Source organism: Micromys minutus, assembly GCF_963924665.1.
Source record: "Micromys minutus genome assembly, chromosome: 29".
NCBI lineage: Eukaryota > Metazoa > Chordata > Mammalia > Rodentia > Muridae > Micromys > Micromys minutus.
The window spans coordinates 10,401,458-10,424,199 of NC_137964.1; the positions used below are offsets into that span (position 1 = coordinate 10,401,458).

General features: G+C 50.5%; 2 protein-coding genes across 4 annotated transcripts; both read left to right on the forward strand.

Annotated features, from left to right (window-relative positions):
• Nucleotides 1-2,630: 2,630 nt before the first annotated feature.
• On the forward strand, nucleotides 2,631-6,900 carry ZNF358 (zinc finger protein 358; the record flags this gene model as incomplete). The annotated part of the gene is made up of 2 exons (XM_080941019.1): nucleotides 2,631-2,856; nucleotides 5,125-6,900. The coding sequence occupies 2 exons, from the start codon at nucleotides 2,631-2,633 to the stop codon at nucleotides 6,831-6,833; spliced, it is 1,935 nt and encodes a 644-aa protein (XP_080797145.1). The 3' UTR covers nucleotides 6,834-6,900.
• Nucleotides 6,901-9,887: 2,987 nt separating this feature from the next.
• MCOLN1 (mucolipin TRP cation channel 1) lies at nucleotides 9,888-22,688 on the forward strand. 3 transcript variants are annotated; one of them, XM_080941450.1, is made up of 14 exons: nucleotides 9,888-10,024; nucleotides 13,555-13,760; nucleotides 14,962-15,129; nucleotides 15,213-15,378; nucleotides 16,021-16,129; nucleotides 16,384-16,480; nucleotides 16,701-16,800; nucleotides 17,999-18,105; nucleotides 18,218-18,367; nucleotides 18,469-18,570; nucleotides 19,307-19,429; nucleotides 20,305-20,520; nucleotides 22,244-22,374; nucleotides 22,471-22,688. In XM_080941450.1, the coding sequence occupies exons 1-14, from the start codon at nucleotides 9,994-9,996 to the stop codon at nucleotides 22,505-22,507; spliced, it is 1,743 nt and encodes a 580-aa protein (XP_080797576.1). In that variant the 5' UTR covers nucleotides 9,888-9,993; the 3' UTR covers nucleotides 22,508-22,688. The 3 variants fall into 3 exon arrangements, with proteins under 3 accessions (XP_080797576.1, XP_080797575.1, XP_080797577.1); XM_080941449.1 differs by having other exon boundaries at nucleotides 9,898-10,069; XM_080941451.1 differs by lacking the exon at nucleotides 18,218-18,367 and having other exon boundaries at nucleotides 9,898-10,069; nucleotides 17,999-18,131; nucleotides 18,420-18,570.
• Nucleotides 22,689-22,742: the final 54 nt, after the last annotated feature.

The following is a 22,742-nucleotide window of genomic DNA, read 5'->3' on the forward strand; positions in this document are numbered from 1 at the left end:
CCACTGAGCCATCTCTCCAGCCCTGTTTTTAGTTTCTTTTGGTATGTTTTTCTTTTTCCTATGTAGCCAAGAATGAACACGAACTTCCGATCCCCCTGCCTCTATCTCCCAGGTGTTAGGGAGTGATGGGATGGGTCAGTGGATAAAGTCACCTCCTGCCAAGCCTGGCAACCTGGGTTCATTTCCTGGAACTCCTATGATAGAAGAACACTGGCTGTCCTGTGTGTCTGTCATCTGACGTGCACATATGGGTGTGCACTGGTGCCTTCTCCACAGTAGATGCATCCTTTTAAGAAAAATTTGTATTTTATGTATACAACTGTTTGCCGTGTGTGTGTGTGCGTGTGTGCCATGTGTATGCCTGGTGTCTGAAGAAGAGGATGTTGGATTCCCCTGGAACTAGAGTTACAGAGGGTTGTGAGCTGCCATGTAAGTACTGGGAACTAAATCTGAGTCCTCTGCAAGAGTTGCCGGTCCTGTCACCTGCCGAGCCATCTTAACAGCCCCATACAGGTAACTTTAAAAAAAATAATAAATATAAAGCAAAATGGATTGGGATGATGTGGCTCCATGTGGCTCTGTGGCCAAGCATGGCATGGTGCATGATGTCAGCAGGGCTGTACCCTCTGTTCATATCTGAACTAAGACAGACAGGAAAGGTGTAGGCAAAAGTAGTGGCAGTTTAAGGACATCCTAATAGTGAGTTTGAGGTCAATCTGGGCTACAAGAGACCTTGTAGAGGAAGGGAAGAAAGGAGACAGATGTCTGTGTACAGTGAGAAAGATCCCAAGATGAAAAGAGGTTTAGCAGGGAGTGTCGGGAGACCTCTGCGGGCTGGAGTGGGGTGGGGGTGGGGGAGCATGGACTTGTGCTGGGTGGTTTTAGGGAAGTTATGGTTGGTGCAGTCTGTGGCTGGGATTCCGGCTACTTTTATCTCAGAGATGTGGGCGGGTTGAGAGTAGATTGTGGGCTGGCAAACGGGCAGACATTTGTGTTGTGAGGGAAAGAGGAGATATGTGGTTGTTGTTCCGGATACAACCTATTCTTCTGTCTGTCTTAGTGCAGATATGGTCAGAGGGTAGCCTCACTGTACATCTGCTTCACCCTGTGGCCACTGTTCATACTTAGGCAAGAACATCGGGGTCCAGCTGCCAGCTCCCCCTGGGCAGAGTTGTTTGCAATCACTCTGCGGTGGAGGGAGGTGTGTCTTTAAAGTTTGGTCTAGAGCCTTCCGAAGTTCTGGCTAAGGTCTCCCAGAAATCAGCTCTTGGTCCAGCCTTCCGGACTGCCTCTGGTATCACCTGCCATTTGAATAGGAAGCTGAGAGGATGGAAAAATCCGAGGGCGGAAGGGCACCTAAAAGTAGTGAAAGATTCTACCATCAAAACTCTGTGTGTATGTGTGTGTGTGTGTGTGTGTGTGTGTGTGTGTATCTGTGTGTGTGTGTGTGTGTGATAGACACAGGGGAGGGGAAGAACTTATATATACACATACATGCAGACTACAGAGGTTGGCTTCAGGTGTCTACCTCAATTGGTCCCCACTTTTTATTTTTTTTAAATTCTGTTCATTTATGCAGTGGGGTATGTATAGCTTCCATGTGGAAGTCGGAAGATAGTTTAATCCTTCCACCATGTTGGTCCTAGGGAGTCAAACTCGGGTCCTTGACATTTCAGCAAGCGCCTTTACCCACTGAGCCACCTGGTTGACCCTCCAACCTTATTTTTTGAGACAGGGTCTCACAACGACCCTGGGAGCTATATTCAGCTATACTGGCTGGCCAGGGAGTCCTTGGATCCTCTTGCCTCAGCCACCTCAAAGCTAGGATTCTAAATACCCACCACTGAATCTGTCTTTCCACATAGGTGACAGAGGTCTCTAGTCAGGTCTTAAGCTTCTGCAACAAGCAGTTTACTGACTGGGTCACCTCCCTAACCACCAGTCTCACCACAAAGCATCACCCACTGAGCCATTTTGACAGCCAGAAACTTTTTGAGATAATGCTGGATGAAGAAAAGACAGACACTGTTTAAATTGCAGACCTTCTCAAAGTCCACCCCCTACCGTGTGTTTGAATATCATGATAGCTGGTGTTTGAAACAAGATAGAGGAATGAACTAGAGGACGAGACAAAGACAGGCAAAGACGAAAGACGGCAGAGGCAGAGACTGGACCAGAAGCAAAGAAATTAAAAGAGGAAAAATAGATTCTGGTAGAGAGAAAAAAACGGAGGCCGGGAGAGATAGTTCAGCAGGTACACGTTCATGGACAAGCATGCGGACCCTGCTTCCACCCCTGGGATGGATTAAGAAGAGAATGGACTCCTGCAAGTTGTCCACGGATTTCCCTATGCGCAACACGGCACACATGGGCTCTGAATCAAATAATTGTTTAAGGAGATGAAGAAGAAAAAGAGATGGAGAGGAGGGGACAGAATGAATGGACAGATGGAGACAGTAATACAGATGGAGAGTCAAGATCAGGGTCGAGAAAGGGGCTGGAAGAGTCACATGGGTGCATGGAGGGATTAGGGTGGCGCGGGTTGGTAGGGCGCAAACAAAGACAGGACGCTCGCTGGCCCGGGTGGCCCTGGCTGGGACAAAGGCTTGGCCCGGGGGGCGGGGGCAGCAATGGCTCCGGCCGCCGAGGGCGCGGGCGAACTACAAGTCCCAGCAGCTCCCGCAGCGGCCCTCGGCCGGCCCCTCTCGCTCCCCGGGAGCGCCTGGCGGGGCCGCTGGGCCGAGGGGGCCGCCAGCGGGGCTGGCGAGCGGTGGGGTTTCCTGCAAGCCCGGGGCGGGGAGACACCGGCTGGCCAGCGAGAGTGCAGCCAGGCCGGGCAGGGGCGAGGGGCATCGGGTGAGTGACCCCGAAAGCGGATCGGGCCGGAAAGGGGAAGGCTGGACAAAAGGGGGAGGTGGTTGGGAGAAGACCCCCAACACTAAGAGCAGGGTGCGGGGCGCGGCCCCAGGCTACCTCTATACACCTCTTGCAGAGTGCATGGTGGCAGCGCTCCACTTGGGGGGGTCAAGGTGGCGGATGCGGTGGGAGGGGGTCCCGAGGAGCTCAGGCCTAGTAGTACGTTTATCCTGCCAACGCCAGGACCACCCCCTAATCTACAGTGAATCTGAGATCCGGATGGGTGGAGGCGCCCGCTAGCTCGGTCCTACAGAGCAGGACACCTCCTTGCTTCAGGAGGTAATAAGGGGTTCTTTCTTTCTGGAAACCAAGAGAAACCTGGGGCATTGTTCTTCCTATGTGGGACTTTATACTCCAAAGTGTGTGTGTCCAGGAGGGAGGAGTCGTGTTACCTCAAGGATCCCAAGAAAAATCCCAGTTATTGTTATAGTCCACCTCCAGTCTTGGGATGTAGAGCCCTGGAAGCCCATTTTCCCAAGAGATGATCGAGGTGCACCTGCCCTCTCCACAGGGCTTTTCATCTAAGAGATAAGTGGGAGTTTCCATCCAAGATGGGAGTTCATGAGGCTGCTTCCTTCGAGGGCAACGTAAAAATACCTTGTCTCCGGAATCCTGTGCTGAGGCAGAGGGGCGGGGCGGGGGGGGGGGTTGCCCACTAATCTCCAGCAGTGGCGCCTGGGTAGAGAAACTGTTGGGGGAACTCTGCTCCCCTACGTATACTGTCTCCTGGCAGTGAGGTTGGGGTCCTGAAGGTCTCTCTCATCCCCAGGAGCCCAGCCCAACAAAGAGTTCAGTTAGCCCCAAGATAGAGATGGGTTTTTCCACATCTGCCCCTTTCCCTAACACAGTCCTGGTACCCTAATGGAGGAGTCTGTGGTTCAGGAATTCCCTTCCCTGGAGACATTCCTCCTCATCCCTCTGCCACCTCACCCTCCAGTTCTCTCTCTAACCACAGAGGGCCCCAGCTATTGTCCCTCGGGCTCTTCACCAAGGGGTTAAAATCCACAATCTTCTAGCCAATTGGAAAATGGCTGTATTAACTGACCTCTCCACCCCCTGGCTGTGGAGTTCTTAGTGTTCCATCCATCCCTTTCCCCAGCAGAGGGCCATGTACACACCCCTCTTTCATTTTGAAGATTATCTGCCAGCCTCATCCTCAAAAAAAATGCTGGGATTACAGAATTGTGCACCACTACTAGCTCAGGTTTCCTCTCCCTGGCCCTCTGGTTTGGGAGACAGTGTACCCCATCCAAGCTGTGAGGTCTAGAATTCCTCACTGGAAGCAAACAAGAGTTCCTGCATTTTTCACCGTGACAGAGAAGGAATTCTAGATACCATTAGCTTCTCATCCCTACCGATACCCATCTCCTCCTGTAAGACAAGCCACATCAGCTCCCCTCAGTACCAGGAATCTCCAGATCTACCACTTAACAAGGTGGGGCAAGAATCCAGACCATGAGGCTGGAGAGATGGCTCAGCCGTTAAGAGCACTGACTGTTCTTCCGGAGGTCCTGAGTTCAGTTCCCAGCAACCACATAGTGGCTCACAACCATCTGTAATGGGATCCGATGCTCTCTTTTGGTGTCTGAAGATAGTGACAGTGTACTCACATACATAAAATAAATAAATCTTTAAAAAAAAAAAAAGAATTCTGACCATGACCTCATGAGGAAAAAGAACCCCAGCACCTTTTTCTTCGATTTTGGGTGTCAGACCTTAGATCTGTCTTCCATAGCACCCAAGCTCCCCTTAGAGGTCAGGATGGGGCTGGGATTGCCGTTCAGATGGTAGAATGCTCACCTACCATGCAGGAAGCGGGTACCACATAAGCTGGATGTGGCTGTGCCTTTCCTGGGATTCTACACTCAGGAGGTTGAGGCAGGAGGATAAGAAATTTAAGGTCATCCTTGATTACATACTGAGTTGCTAGACAACTGGGGCTACACAAGACCCTGTTTATTTAAAAAAAAAAAAAAAAAGAAGAAGATCCCAAGATGGCCCCGATCCAGGTTTGAAGTGAAGTGAGGGTCCCGGCATGTCCCACTAGGATCCTTCTATTCCAAATCCCAGCTAGGACACCAATTAGAACTCTTGTGATTAAAGACAAGAACGGGAACAGTATACATTCACTGGGGACTTTAGTGTGGCATAGCCAGTCCCCTCTCCCCCAGAACCTCCCTCTACCAACCTCCTGTCCTCATTGCGCAGATCCTGTTCCAGAGGCTGTGAGCAGCTCTACTTCCGGGATGAGGCGCTCAGTCCTGGTTAGGAACCCGGGCCACAAGAGTCTCAGGCCCCTTTATGGAGACCTCCATTCAGACCCAGAAGACCTGGACCCCAGTCCCAAAGATCCAGATCCTATTTCTGAAAGCCCTGAGCCAGAGCCGGAAGACCTCAACACTGTCTCAGAAGATGGGGACGCCAGCTTAGAAGATCTGGACCCTGACGCAGACGAAGCTCCACGGTCCATCTTGGAGAAGCCAGACTTAGATCCCCAAGATCTGGATCCCATGTCTTCAAGTTTCGACCTCGATCCTGATGTGATTGGCCCGGTGCCGCTAGTTCTCGACCCAAGCAATGACACCCTCAGTCCTGCTGCTCCAGATGTGGATTCCCTTCCTTCCGGCCTCCCTGCCACCCCCGAAATCTTGACCACCAGCCCAGCGGTGCTTCCTGCCCCTGCCAGTCCACCTCGTCCCTTCTCCTGTCCTGATTGTGGGCGAGCCTTCCGTCGCAGCTCTGGTCTGAGCCAGCACCGACGCACACACAGTGGAGAGAAGCCTTACCGCTGCCCCGACTGTGGCAAGTCATTCAGCCATGGCGCCACACTGGCCCAGCATCGTGGCATCCACACTGGCGCACGACCCTACCAGTGTGCTGCCTGTGGCAAGGCCTTCGGCTGGCGGTCCACACTGCTCAAGCATCGCAGCAGCCACAGCGGGGAGAAGCCACACCACTGCCCAGTGTGTGGCAAAGCCTTCGGCCACGGCTCGTTGCTGGCCCAACACCTGCGCACGCACGGTGGCCCTCGTCCCCACAAGTGCCCAGTGTGTGCCAAAGGCTTTGGGCAGGGTTCTGCGCTACTTAAACACCTGCGCACCCATACAGGCGAGCGTCCCTACCCATGCCCACAGTGCGGCAAGGCCTTTGGGCAGAGCTCAGCGTTGCTCCAGCATCAGCGCACCCACACTGCTGAGCGTCCCTACCGCTGTCCCCACTGCGGCAAGGCCTTTGGGCAGAGCTCCAACTTGCAGCACCACCTCCGCATCCACACTGGTGAGCGCCCTTACGCCTGCCCGCACTGCTCCAAGGCCTTTGGGCAGAGTTCAGCACTCCTACAACACCTCCACGTGCATTCTGGCGAGCGCCCCTACCGTTGTCAGCTCTGCGGCAAGGCCTTTGGCCAAGCCTCCAGCCTCACCAAACATAAGCGTGTGCATGAGGGAGCCGCCGCTGCGGCTGCTGCAGCAGCAGCTGGGCTGGGCCTTGGGCCTGGTTTGAGCCCAGTATCTATGATGAGGCCAGGGCAGATCTCTTTCCTGAGTCCTGATGCGGTTTCTGTGCTGGGATCTGGCCTGGGGCTCAGTTCTGGTGCCAGTTCTGCCCCTACTTCTGTGCTGGGTTCACTCCAAAATCCCATCCTCCAGACCCACTCAGGCTCTATCTCCAGTCCAGATATTGTTCTGTCTTCTGACCCTAAGCCAGGCCATGATGCTGATCCTGATGTGGTGCCCAGTCCTGACCAAGAATCTGACCCCAACCCTAACCCCGATCTTGTCCCCAGTCCTGACCCCAAGCCCAAGTCCCAAACTGACCCTTGCTCTCCCATTCACGACAGTCCCAGCCCAGCCCTTCCAACTGGAGAAAGTCCCAAGTGGGTAAAGGAGGAAGGGGCATTGCTGGGCCCTGATGGGTAAAGGGGGCACTGGCATCTATGATGATCTGAGGAAGGTGCGTGTTATATTCACAGTAAAATCCTCCTGCCTCCTGGCTCTGTGTTGTTGATTTCTCCTACTGCTGATGGGGACGGAGGGTGTGGTCCGGGCCAGGCAGATCTGTGAAGGCACACTCTCTAGGCTTCCTAGCTTACAGTACAAGGCCCCACAGAGTGTCTCTACCCATTATGTCTCTGTTCTCCTGGGTCTGGTCACTGTTGTCAAGTCATTCGACCTCTGTGGGTGTTTTCCTTAGGTATTTGCTCGAGAGTTGGGATTTCTGGCAAGATGATATTCTAGCAGGCTGACCACAGAGGCTACTAAAGGGCACCAAAGGCAAGCCACTGGATCCTTGAGTTAACCCCCTTGTCCTTGAAAAGCCACTGGAGGTGTGGTGGTTACATATGCCTGTCACACATTTTATGTGCTTAACGAGCATCTGTTAGCCGGTGCAGTGGTTCAGGCCTGTCACCTAAGAACTCTGGAGGTGGCAGCAAGCAGATTGGACTGTATAGTAAGCCTGTCACAAAAAGCTAGACTGTCACTTGATGAGTATAAATATTCTGCCTCTATGTATATCTGTGTGCTGTGTGCACAGCGTGCCCACATAGAGCAGGAGAGGACACTGGGTCCCCTAGAACTGGAGTTACAGATGGCTATAAACCATGCTCTGGGTGCTGGGAATTAAACCCAGGTCTTCTGTAAGTGCTCTTAACCACTGAGCCATCTCTTATATATTTAAAAAGTACGTGTGTGTGTGTGTGTGTGTTTGCATCCATGTGTGGAGGTCAGATGACTTTTAGGGGTTGGTTTCCCTACCATGACGGTTTCGGGTATTGCGTGGCAGCGAATGCCATTACCTAATGAGCCACCTCCCGGCTCCCTTTATTTTATTTACATTTTTTATTTTATGTGTATGAGTGTTTGGCCTGCATGTTAGTGCACCACGTGCATGCCTGATGTCTCTGTGGGAACCAAAGGGTGGTGCTGGATCCCCAGGAGCTGGAGCTACGGCAGCTGGAACGGCTATGTGGCCCGTCTACTGACCCAAGTTTAACGACTGAAACCATCTCTTCTCATTGTTGGCTTGTTTGTTTATTGAGATAGTCTCTTTTTGTAGCCCAGGCTGGCCCAGAACGTACTATGTAGCCCAGGCTTGCCTCAGTTTTCTGAGTGCTGGCATTACAGGTGTCAAGCATCATAATAAACTTCTAAAACTGAGGTCTCAGAAGGGAGCGAGACCGGCACAGTTTGGACACTTATCATTTAAAAACATCTCAAAACTAAGGGCAGAGGATGGAACATTCTAAAATCATAGCAAGATTTCTGGTTTAGATGGAAGGACCACTTTTCCTGAGGAAGATTTTTGCTTTGTTTAAGGGGTAGGATATCACTACACAGACCTAGCTGATCTCAAAACCCATCTTCTGAACAGCCCAACACCTCCTTTCCGTCCTCTCCATCGTGTGTATATGTGTGTGTGTGTGTGTGTGTGTGTGTGTGTGTGCATTATGTACTTGTAGGTGTGGGTGCCGGTGCTTGTGTGTGTCTACACAGAGGTAAGGGATCCAGGTTGGTGCCTTCCTCAATTCTCCACTTTTTAAATTTTATTTTTATTATATATTTATGAGCATTTTGCTTTCAGGTAAGTCTGTGCCCCGTGACTGGTGACTTTGGAGGTCAGAAGAGGACATTGTGTCTAGTGGAGCTGGAATTACAGACAGTTGTCAGCCACCACGTGGGTGCTGAGAATTGAACTCTAGTCCTCTGCAAGAAGCAGTTCTAACTGAGCTATCTCTTCAGCCCTTCACTTTTATCCCGGAGCTCACAAACAGGCTAGACTAGCTTGGTCGCAGACCCCAGGGATCCTCTGTGCCTCCTCACTGCTAGGGTTAGAGGTACCAAACTTAGTTTTTCCATGAATTCTAGGGTTCTGAATTTAGATCTTCATGCTTTCGTGGCAAGCACTTGAGCTACTGAACCACCTCCCTGCCTCAATGCCTGGCTTTTGAGAAAGTATTATAATATTTTATAATTAATAATAAATAATTTTATTATCATTAATAATAATAAATTAATAATAATAAAGTATTATTATAATATTACTGACTGCATGCTGAGCAAGCACCCCATCAAGTGGGCTACATCCCCAGCACTGTAAGAAGGTCTTAAATTAATTCATTTAATTACTTTATTTAATCCTTTGTACAGCTCAGAGAGGCAGGCAACTGGACGGTTCCCGTTTTACAAAGGACAAGAAAAATTTAATTATTATTATTAATAAAGGGAAACAGAGCACACAGTTAGGCACTGTGAAAAGTTTTGAGTTGATGGTGAGATTTAAACTCGAATTGCCTTCCTTGCAGAACCTGTGTTTTTAACTATCAAGTTCCAAGCAAGACTGCCCTTGAATGGCAGAAGATGGAAGCTAAACCAATGGCTAGTTAGAGTGGGAAGTTTTCTGGTCCTTGCAAAATCGTGAGAAGCCACTAGGAGGTTCTAGAAGGTAATAATTCTTCGAAGGTCCTTCTGGATTCTCTGTAGGAGGCTGTCAGTAAAAGATAGGACCGAGGCTGTTGCAGTGTGCAGAAAAGCTTTTGGACTGTTAAAAAAATGGTCCTATCTGGTTTAGGAAATAACAGTTTGTTTGTAGCTCAGATGGGAGACAGAAAAGGTTTCTGGGAGTAGAGGGGAGGATATTTTCGGCTTAGGACGTCGGGGTCATCATCTCCGACCACCACTGAGGGTAACAGTTCAAGTTCTGGACACAGAAATTACGTGGTTGACGCTGAGCCATCGGATCCAATCCCTGCCACACCTAGAAGCCAGCAGGTCCCTGAGACCTTTTTTTTTTTTTTTTTTTTTTTTTTTTGTTAGCATTGCGGTCGGCACTAGGACCGCGGGACTGTTTTCAGTCCACAACAGTCCAGCGAGCAGCGCATGCGCACTGCTGGGAGGTTATGTCCTGCTCCCTTAGACCGGGTCGAGCTTGTCACGTGTTCGGCGCAGGCGCCCCGCTCACGTGACCGCGCCGCCTGTCAGCTGATGCGGGAGGGTTTGAAGCGGCGCCGGGAGGGAGCGAGGCCGCAGTGACCGCGGCGCGCGCTCGGACTCGCCCCCGTCCCGCGCTCACCGTGCGGCCATGGCCACCGCGGCGGGCCGGCGCGGCTCAGGTGAGCGCGGGCTGCGGGAGGGCGCGCCCGGCTCCACGACCTCAGGTGACGAGCGCCCAGCCTTCCGCTCCAGTCCGATGAGGGGAGATGGGCATTCGGCTTCTGGAACCCGGGCGGCGGGGTGGGCACCAGCACCTACCTCAGGCAGAATGCTTCTGCCGATCCTAGAATCTGGGTGTCGGGTGGGCATCGACATAGCTGACCTTGGGCGGCGAATGTCCAGCTTAATGTTCTGAAGTTCAGTGCGGACTTCTCAGCGTTCCTGTGGGAGATTGACAGATGATGCTTCCTAGAGCCTGGGCAGTGGGTGCGCATAGACATCTCCAACCTTGGACGTCCAGCGCTCAACTTCCCGTTCCTCAAGTCCAATGCGGACTTCTCAGATGCTCCATAGGGGAGAGATGGGGATATGGCTCCCAGAACCTGGGCTTCCAGTTCTCAAGTTTTTCAAGTCCCCATAGGAGAGAGACAATCGCATCCTAGAACGTGGGTGGTGGGCGTGTACCAACAGCATCTCTAACCTCAGGTGGACAGCTTTGCATAGTACCCAAAACCCAGGTAGTAGATGGCTACCCGCATCTCTTGGCCTCAAACAGTGAGGTTCTACAGTTCCTAGAACAGAATGGTGGGTGGACACCATCTTCCCCAGCCTCTTGCACCAAGCTCTCCATTTTTCCCCTTTAAAGTGGGGTGCAGACTTATGGAGGAGAGGTGGGCAGTTGCTTCCCAGAACCAGTGGGTGGGCCCCAGCCTTTAAAATGTCTGCAGAGAGATTATTGGTGGTGGTGATGATCCTGAAGGCCAATACAAACTTAGTTGTTGTCCTGTAAAATAGAAAGTAGGAATCCCACGATACCGCCGGCAAGGCACCAGCGGATGAGAGAGAGAGACAGAGGGTCCAAAGAACCTGGGCTGTGGGTGGGTTAAGATTCTCCAATTTAAGAGGGCAGGACTCCTGATAATCCCAGCCTCCACCTCCCTTGTGCTGGCATTCCAAGCATGTGTCACCATGGATGGGTGTATTATTGTAATTATCAAGCGTTTCTTTCCAGGGTTGTTTGTGACCTGTTGGAGTGTTGACTTACCCAACCCAGTGTCCTCGGTTTGTAAACATGCAACAGGCAGGCAGCCAGCTTATTCCATTAGGATAGTATTTGAAGTCCAAGGGTTTGTTGGTGGTAGTTGGTTTTGTTTGGATCTGGGTCTTATTCTATAGACTCTCAACTTTGTTTTCTTTTGTTTTTATCTGTTTTGAGATAGAGTCTCTTTGTAGCCCTGGCACTTCTGAAGTTCTGAGATCTGCCTTCCTTTGCCTCCAGAATTCTGCCAGACTTGAACCTGTGATACTCCTTTCTCAGCCTCTGAGTACTGGGATTACAGGCCTAATCCGGTCTTTTTCCTCCTCTTCCTCTCTTCCTTCCAGATTATACCTAGGGCAGTATACAGCACTACCACTGAGCTATGTCCTGAGCTATAGCCAAAGTTCCAGTTGCTCAGTTTGCTGAAACTCAAGACAGTTACCCGCACATGAGACCCAAGGCTTCCCTTCTGGAAACCAACACCCAAATGCTCAGCCTCCCTAAACATAGGCAGAAAGAGAGCTAGAGGGATGGTCTCCACGAACCAGGGGACTAAATTATAGTTCCCCAAACCCATGCAGAATTGCCTTCCTAAAATGAGATTATGTGCTCCCAGCTTCAAGGCTTGTCACTGAGAAATCTGGGGATGACATCTCGTGTTGATCCCCACTGTGTGCTGGCTGCAGACACTTGTGTGGGAGTCTCGCCTGGTAGTGCCTGGGATGGGTTAAACTATGACTTACAGCCTGCCTTTTTTGGCTTTCCTCCCTACTACCTTGTAAACAAGCTCATCTAGACTAAAGGGGAGGAGCCACGTAGGAACCACATGTAGTGACATGGCCCAAACTTTCCGGGCAGCGTTGGGGCTAGAAGAATGGCTCACAGATAGAATGCTTGTACAGCATGCCCCGTAAGCCTAGCTATGCACTGAAGATTGGGTTATTCTCTGGTTGGTCTGGCATGATTCTCAAAGTAGTTTCTGGATCTTAGCCTTAGGGACAGATGGTTTTAATTTCCACTTTCTTGACAGATTGAGAGAGGTGAACTGAGTCTGGAATTTGGCTTTTGACTGTGGGATTCCCAGAACTTGACTCTCTGAAGGGCGATGAAGTCAGTTGACTGCAGAGGATAACCTGTAGGAATTCGACCTCTCTTTCTACCATGTGGGTCCCAGGGATTGAACTCAGGGTGTCAGGTTTGGCAACAAGCACCCTTACCTACTGATCCACCTTGCCATTCCCTGTTTTGGGGTTCTTCTGGATCAGGCTCTAACCCAACCTGGCCTGTGTTTTACTATATAGTTCAAGGCAAGTCTTGAACTTCTACCTCTGAGTGCCGGGTTTACAGACATGAGTCATTATGTCAGCCTTTATTATTGTTCATGTCAGACCTGTGGCCTGGGATGGGCTGGTTTCTAATGAGTTCAGAGGTTATTCTTGGAGGATTTGTCCTGAGAGCACTGGAATTTGGGCCCTGCTCTGTGCTAACTAGCTGGAGTTTGGGTAGGAGTGGGGTCTTGCCAAGCTCTCCCAGAAGCTAGCCAGCCCAGCTGCTCCTTCTCCCACAAGAGGACTGGTGGATCTTTTTTTTTTTTTTTTTTTTTGCTAGCCTCAATCCAGGCTCTGTGATAAAGGTTTTCTGAATATTGAGTTCTTAGCTTATGGAGGGTGACGGGAGCTTCATCTGGAAGATGAGGTTGAGGCTCAGTGAGGAGACTAAACTTAGATTGTCAGGCTTTGTAGCAAACATCTTTACTCTCTGAGCCATCTTACTGTAGCTGAGGATGACCTTGAACTTCTGAACCTCCTGTCTCTGCCTCACAAGTGCTAGGATTGTAGGCATGTGTCGTGACGGGCTCTTTTCTTTCCCTCACTGTATGGCCCATGGTGGCCTAGAACTCATAATCCTCCTGCCTCAACCTTCCAGTGTTGGGATTACAAGTTTGTGCCTTCTCCCTGTTCTCCCTACCTCCTTCCCACTTACTTGTCTTTCTGGTCTCACCAAAGTCTCGTGTATCTCAAGCTGACCTTAAACTTGCTGTATAGCAAAACATGGACTTGATTTCGTGATCCTCCTGCTTCTAGCTCCCAAGAGCTGGGGTTTCAGATGTGCGCCACCATGCTCAGTTTATTCCACGCTGGGATTAGACTCAGGACATTCTAGGCAAGCATTATACCAACTGAGCTACATCCCAGCCTTGTCTCTTTTTTTCTTTTTAAAATACTTTTTATTGCATTTATTGTATGTGCATATGTGCACATGAGCTTGAGTTCTCTCCTTCCACCATGTGAGTTCAGAGTATCAAACTCAGGTTGTCAGGCTTGGTGGCAAACACGTTTCCTACTGAGCCTATAGTCTTCCTTTCCTATAGAAGTGGTGGAGCTTGCTGGTGAAGGAAGCAGAGGGCATTGTTCATCCCTGATCTTCTACTGTTCTTTCCTGTTCTTTTAGAGACTGAGCAACTGCTGACCCCCAATCCTGGATATGGGACCCAGGGGGGGACCTCACCAGTCCCAACAACCCCCCCAGAAGAGGAAGACCTCCGCCGCCGCCTTAAGTACTTCTTTATGAGTCCATGTGACAAGTTCCGGGCCAAAGGCCGAAAGCCCTGCAAGCTGATGCTGCAGGTGGTCAAGATCTTGGTGGTCACTGTGCAGGTGAGACCAGCCAGGCAGGACCTTGGACAAATGCCACCATAGCCACTGATTTCATCTTGGAGTGGCTCCTTGCTGCCACATAACGATAATGACAGTGGCATTAGCAGTCAGGAAGGAGTCTGAGATTTATGGTCAATAACTCTATTGAGCTCCCAGAAGCACTGGCCACTCTCGCCTCCATTTATACCCAATGTGCCCCTGAGGCTCACAAAGTTGTGTTAAGTTACACAGTGGCTGAGTACAGGGTAGACGGGATTTGAATCCAGTCAATCTCATGCTATCCTTTCTGGTCTCCCCTCAGCAAAAGTAGACCACTAATGTTACCTATTCTGGAAGCATGGGGTTTAGGACACACCCTGTCAATCAGTAAACACAGACTGACCATTCATTCACCACTGCTGTGAGGTATACTACTGCCTGCCTTGTGCTGTGCATTGGGGATGCTTTGATCAACGTAGCATGGAACTTAAGAGGCAGAAAAGAAAATCTACAAGGAGCTGGTGTGCCCCCTGGTTTTTATGTGAACCTGATACGAGCTAAAGTCATCAGGCAGGAGGGAACTGCAACTGAGAAAATGCTTTCCTAAGATTGGCTATGGGCAAGCCTCTTGGGCATTTTCTTAATTCGTGATTGATTGGGGAGGGCCAAGTTCATTGTTAATGACGCCATTCCTGGGATGGTGGTCCTGGGTTTTATAAGAAAGTAGGCTGTGTGAGCCATAAAGAGCAAGTTAGTAACCCCTCCATGGCCTCTACATCAGCTCCTGCCTCCAGATTCCTGCCCTATTTGAGGTCTTGTCCTGCCTTTCTTCAGTGATGAACTGTGGTGTGGAAGTGTAAACAAATAAACTCTTCCCTCCCCCATGCTGCCTTTGGTCATGGTGTTCCATCACAGTAGTAACTGTAGGACAGCGGGGGAAATAGTTGTGCTGGTAGAGTGCTTGCCTGGCATGCATGAGGCCCTGTGTTCCATCCCCAGGATTGCACAAACTCACTGTGGTGTACATCTGTCACCCCAGCATTTGGGAGATGGAGGCAGGAAGATTAGGAGTTCAAAGATATCTTTGACCGAATAGTGAGTTATGGGCTCTCCCGTGCAGCGCCAGTAGGGCCTTGTCTCACCTCAGGGGGGCATCTTCTTCCTCTCCCTGTGCCTTGCTGAGTTGTGCTATGAAGGCCAACCCCTGGCTTCTTCTTGGCAGCTCATTCTCTTTGGGCTCAGCAACCAGCTGGTGGTGACATTTCGGGAAGAGAACACCATTGCCTTCCGACATCTCTTTCTGCTGGGTTACTCTGATGGGGCTGATGACACCTTTGCAGCCTACACACAGGAACAGCTCTACCAGGCCATCTTCTATGCTGTGAACCAGGTATAGTGAGCAGATGTTAGGGGCTTGGGGGAGTACTGTATTGCACAAGTGGGGTGACAGATCCTCTCCTTCTTTACCCATAGTACCTGATCCTTCCCGAGATATCCCTGGGCCGGTACGCCTATGTCCGAGGTGGGGGTGGGCCATGGGCCAATGGCTCAGCTCTGGCTCTTTGCCAACGATACTACCACCGTGGCCATGTGGACCCAGCCAATGATACCTTTGACATTGATCCAAGGGTAGTCACTGGTGAGTAGTCAGGGCAGGGCCTAAGTGTTGAGTGTATAGGCTTCTGGGATTGAATCCTGACACCTAGGGTTCAGAGATTTGTCTCAACAGTAGAAAGCCTGCCTAGACTCCCCCAGTGAGGGCCTGGGGTATGGCTCAGAGGTAGATGGCTTGCCTAGACTCCCCGAGTGAGGGGCTTAAAGTGAAGCTGTGGGGGGGGGGGGGGAGTAAAGAAAAAGAAAAAAAAAGATGTAAAATCTGGACCTTGTCACTTGTACATTTGTGTGATCAGATCGTATGATCAAGAATAATCTGGCATGTGCAGTGGAATGCATGACACAAGAAGGGCCAGGCGTTAGTGTCATGTACCCACCGAGCGTCTGGAGACTGTGGAATGCTGTGGTCTCTATAGAACATAAGGCAGATCGTGCCCTCCCTTGGGTAGTGGCAGCGAAAGGTTAAATGTGAAGGGGCGGGCTGACAGTGTAGCTCTAGTGGACTCTGGCCTAGCACACAGATTCTAGGCTTGATCCCTGGTGCTAGAGAGAGGCAGTAAAGCATAAAGTGGGAGTTAAAACAGGAAAGAAGACCCCACAGGATTGTAGGAGACCAGCCTGGGCCTCCCTGTTCCCTGAGTCCTTTTGTGTGACTGACTGTCCTCAGACTGTATCCAGGTGGATCCTCCTGACAGACCCCCTGACATCCCCAGTGAGGACTTGGACTTCTTGGATGGCAGCACCAGTTACAAGAACCTCACATTGAAATTCCACAAGTACTGCCCTTTTCTCTTGAAGGGGCTGATTCTTTGAGGGGCTCAAGGGTCCAGCTGAGGATGGGGTGAGTGGGTGGCTGGAGTCCAAACACTGGAGCTGAGGCTGTTTTCATGGAGTTGATGGGGTCAGGGTCCTCACCTAGTGACCTAATGGGTCACCAAGTGAGCCATTTCCTCTGCCAGCTGCAGAGTTAGCATGGGATAGGAGTGACTGACACTGGACCCCTGCCCCTCACCCAAGCCTCCCCCAATAGGCTGATCAACGTCACCATCCACTTCCAGCTGAAGACAATTAACCTGCAGAGCCTCATCAACAATGAGATCCCTGACTGTTACACCTTCAGTATCCTGGTGAGCAACTGGGTGATCCTCTGGACCCCAAGCTCCCCTGCATGGGTGAGGGACGTCAGAGGAGTATTCACTCAAGGTGTATGAGAGTAGAGGACTTGGACGAGTGGTCATGGGGCTGGGGGTTGGCGTGGGACTGATGGGGTAGAGACGGATTGGCTGTCGTGGGAGCTGGGGTTGTTGTGTGGGGCTGCTCCAGCTTACTCTGCCCTCACCCCTTCAGATCACATTTGACAATAAAGCACACAGTGGACGAATCCCCATCCGCCTGGAGACCCAGACCCACATCCAGGAGTGTAAACACCCCAGTGTCTCCAGTCATGGTAAACCCTCCCATCCTCAGACCCCCTATTACCCTAACATTAGTCCTGACTCTCCCAGACATTTCTTGGGTCTCAGATAGTACTGTCCAGGGGCCCTTACTATTCATGACTTATCTGTGACTCCAGGCCAGTGTTGATCAAGCATCTTGACTGTGTAGGAGTATCCTGGGTATCTTAGTTAGGGTTTCCATTGCTGGAACAGACACCATGACTAAGATGACTCTTATAAAAGAAAACACTTAATTGGGTCTGGCTTAAAGTTTTAGAGGTTCAGACCCTTACCATCACGGTGGAAAGCATGGCAGCTTCCAGGTAGACATGGTGCAGGAGAGTTCTACATCTTGATCCAAAAGCAGCCAGGAAGAGGGGCTCTTCTGCACTAAGTGGAGTTTAAGCACCAGGAGCCTTCAAAGCCCACCTACCCAGTGACACACTTTCTCTAACAAAGCCACACACCCCCATAATGCCATTTCCCATGGGACAAGCATATTCACACCACCTCAGGGGGCCTGTAATCCTAACTGTTTAGGCAGTAGGTTACTCACAAACTCAGAATCTGCCTGAGCAATTTTGAGAGACCTTGTCTCAAAAATGTAAAAAGATGGCTGGGGATGTAGCCTGGTGGCATAGTGGTTTCCTACCATGCTCAAGGCGTTAGGTTTAACCCCCAGTACTGTAAATAAATATATAAGTAAATAAATATTTTTCCTGTAATCATAGCACAAGGCATTCGAAGTCATCCTTGTCTACATTAATGAATCCCAGGTTACCTTGGGTTACGTGAAACCATGTCCCAAAATAAAATAAAACAAAACAAAATGGGCTGGAGAGTAATTCTAGCAGAGGTGAGGCCCTATGTTCAATTCTCACTGCTTTGAAAACATTTTCAAATATTATTTTTCCTGTAATCTCAGTATGAACTCAAGACCAGCCTAGGATATATGAGATCCTGTCTTTTGAGACCAATGACAAAACAAGTTGGAATTGTATTTTTGTGGTAGAGAACTTGTCTTGACACCACATTGTTCCATGCCAGGGTTCATCAGGGGGGTTGACACTTTCCATGCCAGGCGCGCGCGCGCACACACACACACACACACACACACACACACACACACCCCTCTTCCAGGGCTTCTTCCTTGCCCCAACCTCTTATGGCCCTGTATGAGTTTTGATTGCAGCCACCCCTTTCCCGTAGGAGACAACAGCTTCCGGCTTCTATTTGATGTGGTGGTCATCCTCACCTGCTCCCTGTCCTTTCTGCTGTGTGCCCGTTCACTGCTCCGTGGCTTCCTGCTGCAGAACGTGAGGCCCTGGTGTCACGAGCGCTGGTGCCCGCCTTGCCCAGCCCTGGGGCCATGGTGGGGTGATGGCCTAGGGGTTTCTAGACAGACCCTCACCTGGGCTCTTCCCATAGGAGTTTGTTGTATTCATGTGGCGACGGCGGGGCCGGGAAATCAGCCTCTGGGAACGGTTGGAGTTTGTCAATGGCTGGTACATCCTATTGGTCACCAGTGACGTGCTTACCATCTCGGGGACTGTCATGAAGATTGGCATCGAGGCAAAGGTGTGAGTCCTATCAGTGCCCTGTTCTCAGAACCCTGTGTCTCTGTCTTCAGGTCCTTGCCCGCTTGGGGACCAGGGTTGACTCATTGCTTCTGCCCACAGAACCTAGCCAGCTATGACGTCTGCAGCATCCTCCTGGGTACTTCCACTCTGCTCGTCTGGGTTGGTGTCATTCGCTACCTGACGTTTTTCCACAAGTATAACGTGAGTGTCCTACGCCTGAGCCCCACCTGCCCATGCCTCTCAAATAAACCCGAACACACAAAGCAGTCACTAGTTTCTGCCAATCAGTGACTCATCACAAGACTTTCTTTGCTTTCTTTTTTCATTTCCCTTATTATTTAAAAATATTTTTTGAGACAGGGTTTCTCTAGGTAGTATTGGAACCCACTCTGTAAACCAAGTTGGTCTCAGATTCAGAGATCTGCCTGCCTTTGTCTCTCAAGTGCTCGCACTAAAGACAAGCACCTGACACTTTTTTTTTTAAAGACAAAATCTTTTGTAGCCCAGGTTGGGCTTCCTATCTAGTTAAGGATGACCTCGAATTCCAGATCTTCCTGTCTCACCTCCCAAGTACTGTGATGACAACTGTATGTCACTATGTTTAGCTTTGTTTAATGCCAGGGATTGAACTCAAGTCCCTGTGCATACGAGACACTCTGCGAGTGATCTATATCACCAAACCACAAATATTGTTCTTATATCCACCTACCACAGACACACGAGTCTTTGTACCTGGGCAGGACCATGGGAGCCTGTCCCTACCTGCCCATCCAGCTGAGTCCAGCTGTGGTGTGATCTAGGGTTCTCCCAGGTGGGTCCTGCCCTATCTAAACTCTCAGCAGCCCCTCTGACCACATTAGTGAGGCCTTCCCTGCCATCTGAGAGACATTTGGGTTGTGGCCATTGCTTTCATTGTGGTCCCCTTGCCCTTCCGCAGATCTTGATTGCTACGTTGCGTGTGGCACTGCCCAGTGTCATGCGTTTCTGCTGCTGTGTGGCTGTCATCTACCTGGGTTATTGCTTCTGTGGCTGGATCGTCCTAGGGCCGTACCATGTGAAGGTATGGGCTAATGGGGGCTGTGTGTGTTTGTGAACTACCCTCAAGGGACTTTGTTTTTTCATCTGTGTAAGTAAATATGCTCGTGTGTGTGTGTGTGTGTGTGTGTGTGTGTGTGTGTGTACACATATACTCTGTATACCCATGTATGTGGAAGCCAGAGGTCAGCCTTTACTATCATTCTAAAATCTCATTCACCTAATAGGTTTTTTTTTTGTTTGTAGACAAGGTCTCACAGTGTAGCCCTGACTATCTTGGAACTCACTATATAAGTCAGGCTTACCTCAAGTTCACAGACATGTATGCTTCTGCCCCTAGAATGCTGGGTTTAAAGCTATGTGGCATAATGTCCATCCCCACCTTGGTTTTTATTTTGAGACAGGGTGTAATTGGCCTGTAGCTCATGATTAGGATAGATTAGCTGGCCCCTGCGCCCCAGTGCTGGGATTACAAGCACACTTCACACCCACTTCTTTATGTAGGTGCTGGGGATCAAACTCGGGAGCTCATGCTTTCTAGTCAAGAACTTTACCAGCTGATCCACTTCCTATGCACTTGTAGCAGTTTTGTGTTCTGTCCCTTCTGACTGTCAATGCTCAGGACATTGACCCTGCTGTGTGGGGTCATCCTTTGGTCACTTGGTCATCCTTTTGGTCACTGGGGACTATCTTGCTCTGTGTTACTTCACCTATCAGCCCCTCTGACTCCTGCGGAACTAGTTCTTGACCCTGTGACCTTTCTGTTAGCTCCATGACCTTGCCATTAATATGATGACCTTCAGATGGGCCCAGTTGCCAGTCTTCTCGCCCACCGACCCTAAGAAGCCCAACCACTCCCCAACTCACATGTATCTTCCTACCCGACCTCACTGTCTACAGTTCCGCTCGCTGTCCATGGTTTCCGAGTGTCTGTTCTCGCTCATCAACGGAGACGACATGTTTGTGACATTCGCAGCCATGCAGGCCCAGCAGGGTCACAGTAGTCTGGTGTGGCTCTTCTCCCAGCTCTACCTCTACTCCTTCATCAGCCTCTTCATCTACATGGTGCTGAGCCTCTTCATCGCACTCATCACTGGCGCCTACGACACCATCAAGGTCAGCATCTTCCCCTCCCCTCCCCTGAGTTCCAAGGGCTGCCTGGCTTCACAATAGTTGGAACAGGGAAGACCCAGAAGCTCTATAAAGTCCAAAGAGAGAGTGGCCAGGAACTGGGTTTGGGGTCGTTGGGGTTGTTTGAATCGTCCTGGAAGAGTAGCCTAGGATGTACCACAGTGGGATTCAGTTGGATGGGCAGAAGAGGACAGGCTCCTATGGTTCTTCTTGGTTATAAAAACATGTCAGTATGTTATCCCCCCCCCCGTGTGTGTGTGTGTGTGTGTGTGTGTGTGTGTGTGTGTGTGTGCATGCATCTTGTTACATGTATCAGAGGACACAAACCACAGGAATTGGTACATAGACCTGAACACAAGTTATCCGTTTTGCAGCAAGTGCATTCATTTTCCTGCCAAGCCATCTCACTGGCCTCCTCCCTCTCGAATATCTTAAAAAAAAAAAAAAAAATCAAAAAACCCCATTTACTTATTTGGGGGTGGGAGGAGGTTGTACACAGCACGGTGTTTGGAAATCAGAGACAACTGTGGAAGTCTGTTCTCACCTTCCACCATGTGGAGTCATTTCCCCTGAGAACCATCTTACAGGCCTGTTAAATCTTCCCTTTGAGGGTGACCTGTGTCCACCACCTGAGAGCTGGGCTTATGGGTAGATAGTACTGTCACCTCACTGTCTGTGGTGCTGGGCATGGCACTCAGGACTTCCTGCATGCTCTATACTCACCCTAGCAGCCGAGCCACTTCCTCAGCTTTTCCAGGGCCACAGTAATAGCCAACTACAGCAGGTCCTCCTGTCCAGCCTTCCATGCTCCCTGTATACCTTTTGCTAGTGGCTGTCAACCCACGTACCGTTCCTATTCCTCACTAGCACCAGATGGACAGTGACTGTTGATTCTCCAGCAGTCAGTCCACACTCCTTAGAACGTGTTTGCTGGACTAACCCTGCCTCCCTGCCACTCCACATGGCGCTCTTGTCCTCTTGTCTAGGCCACCACAGCCTGCACAGACGCTACCTTTTCTTAGTATCCTATAAGACACGAGAGTTTTACACCACACACACATGCACAAGCGCACCCATACACAAGTCAGTGTGGCTGGGTGGCTGCTTACAACATTCCCTTTATCTCTTGACAATTCTAGATTGGGGAGATGGGAGCCCAAGGAAGAGCACACTGTGGAAAGGAACATCCAAAGACTGGTAGGCAGGAAGGACTTGGAGAAATAGTGGTGGTGACAGGAAGTTACAGGACTTTACTGGGACTTGTACATTACTGGTAGCAGATGTGTGCACTCTCTCCCACATGGATGGGTCTATGTGTACCACAGGTACCTTACTGACACCCATGCCCCAAGCAGCCACACCAAGTCCTGCTGAAACACTCAGATATCACATATACACAGGACCCTTGGATGTAGGAGGTCAGGCCTTTAACTGTTACATTGCTCCAGCTGAGAAGCTAGATTGCTAAATATCGGCCTAGGCTTCTGGCCTGCAGCAGAGGGCACTAAACCAATAAGTGAGACCTGTGGCCACATCCAGGGACAGGAAAAATCTCTACAGTGAGGCAAGCCACAAAGCAAAGGTCCGGACATGAGACCCAGAGTGGTCACGGCAGAGAAACAGCAGGACATCCAGCTGTCTGGACCAAAAGAACTTTAGAAGTCAGGACCGACTTCCATGCTGAGTTCGGGGAGTCGTCTCTTTCCAGCACCCGGGAGGTACTGGCACGGAGAAGAGTGAGCTCCAGGCCTACATCGAGCAGTGCCAGGACAGTCCCACATCTGGCAAGTTCCGTCGTGGAAGCGGCTCAGCTTGTAGCCTTCTCTGCTGCTGTGGAAGGTTGGAGCCCAGGTCTGGGTTGTGGGGTGACAGAGGCTGGGGGGAAAGTGTGTGCAGGGAGATTCGATGCCTCTTCTTTCCATTTCTGTCTTCCAGAGACTCCCCGGAGGACCATTCGCTGCTGGTGAACTGACCCAAGCTGACTGCCATTAGACTTTATCTCCATGTACTGCTGGGAACCCAGCTTATTTATTTTTAGAATTTGCTTTAAAAGATCTGCTTCTGACAGGCCTTGTGAAGGCTTGGGCTGGTCGAATCGGACACTGGGGAAGGGAGGGCAGGTAGGGTGGCTGTTGAATAAAAGGGAACATAAATGTGGTGGTCTAATTTGTAACAGGTGAGGCAGCCCTTTCATAAATTGTCAGCTC

Excerpts from the sequence above, each read along its gene's own strand:
- MCOLN1 (XM_080941449.1), top strand. The coding sequence starts at position 9,994 with ATGGCCACCGCGGCGGGCCGGCGCGGCTCAGGTGAGCGCGGGCTGCGG. Across the intron at positions 16,481-16,700 it reads GTTACACCTTCAGTATCCTG|ATCACATTTGACAATAAAGC; the intron begins GTGAGCAACTGG and ends TCACCCCTTCAG. Across the intron at positions 18,571-19,306 it reads CGTTTTTCCACAAGTATAAC|ATCTTGATTGCTACGTTGCG; the intron begins GTGAGTGTCCTA and ends GCCCTTCCGCAG.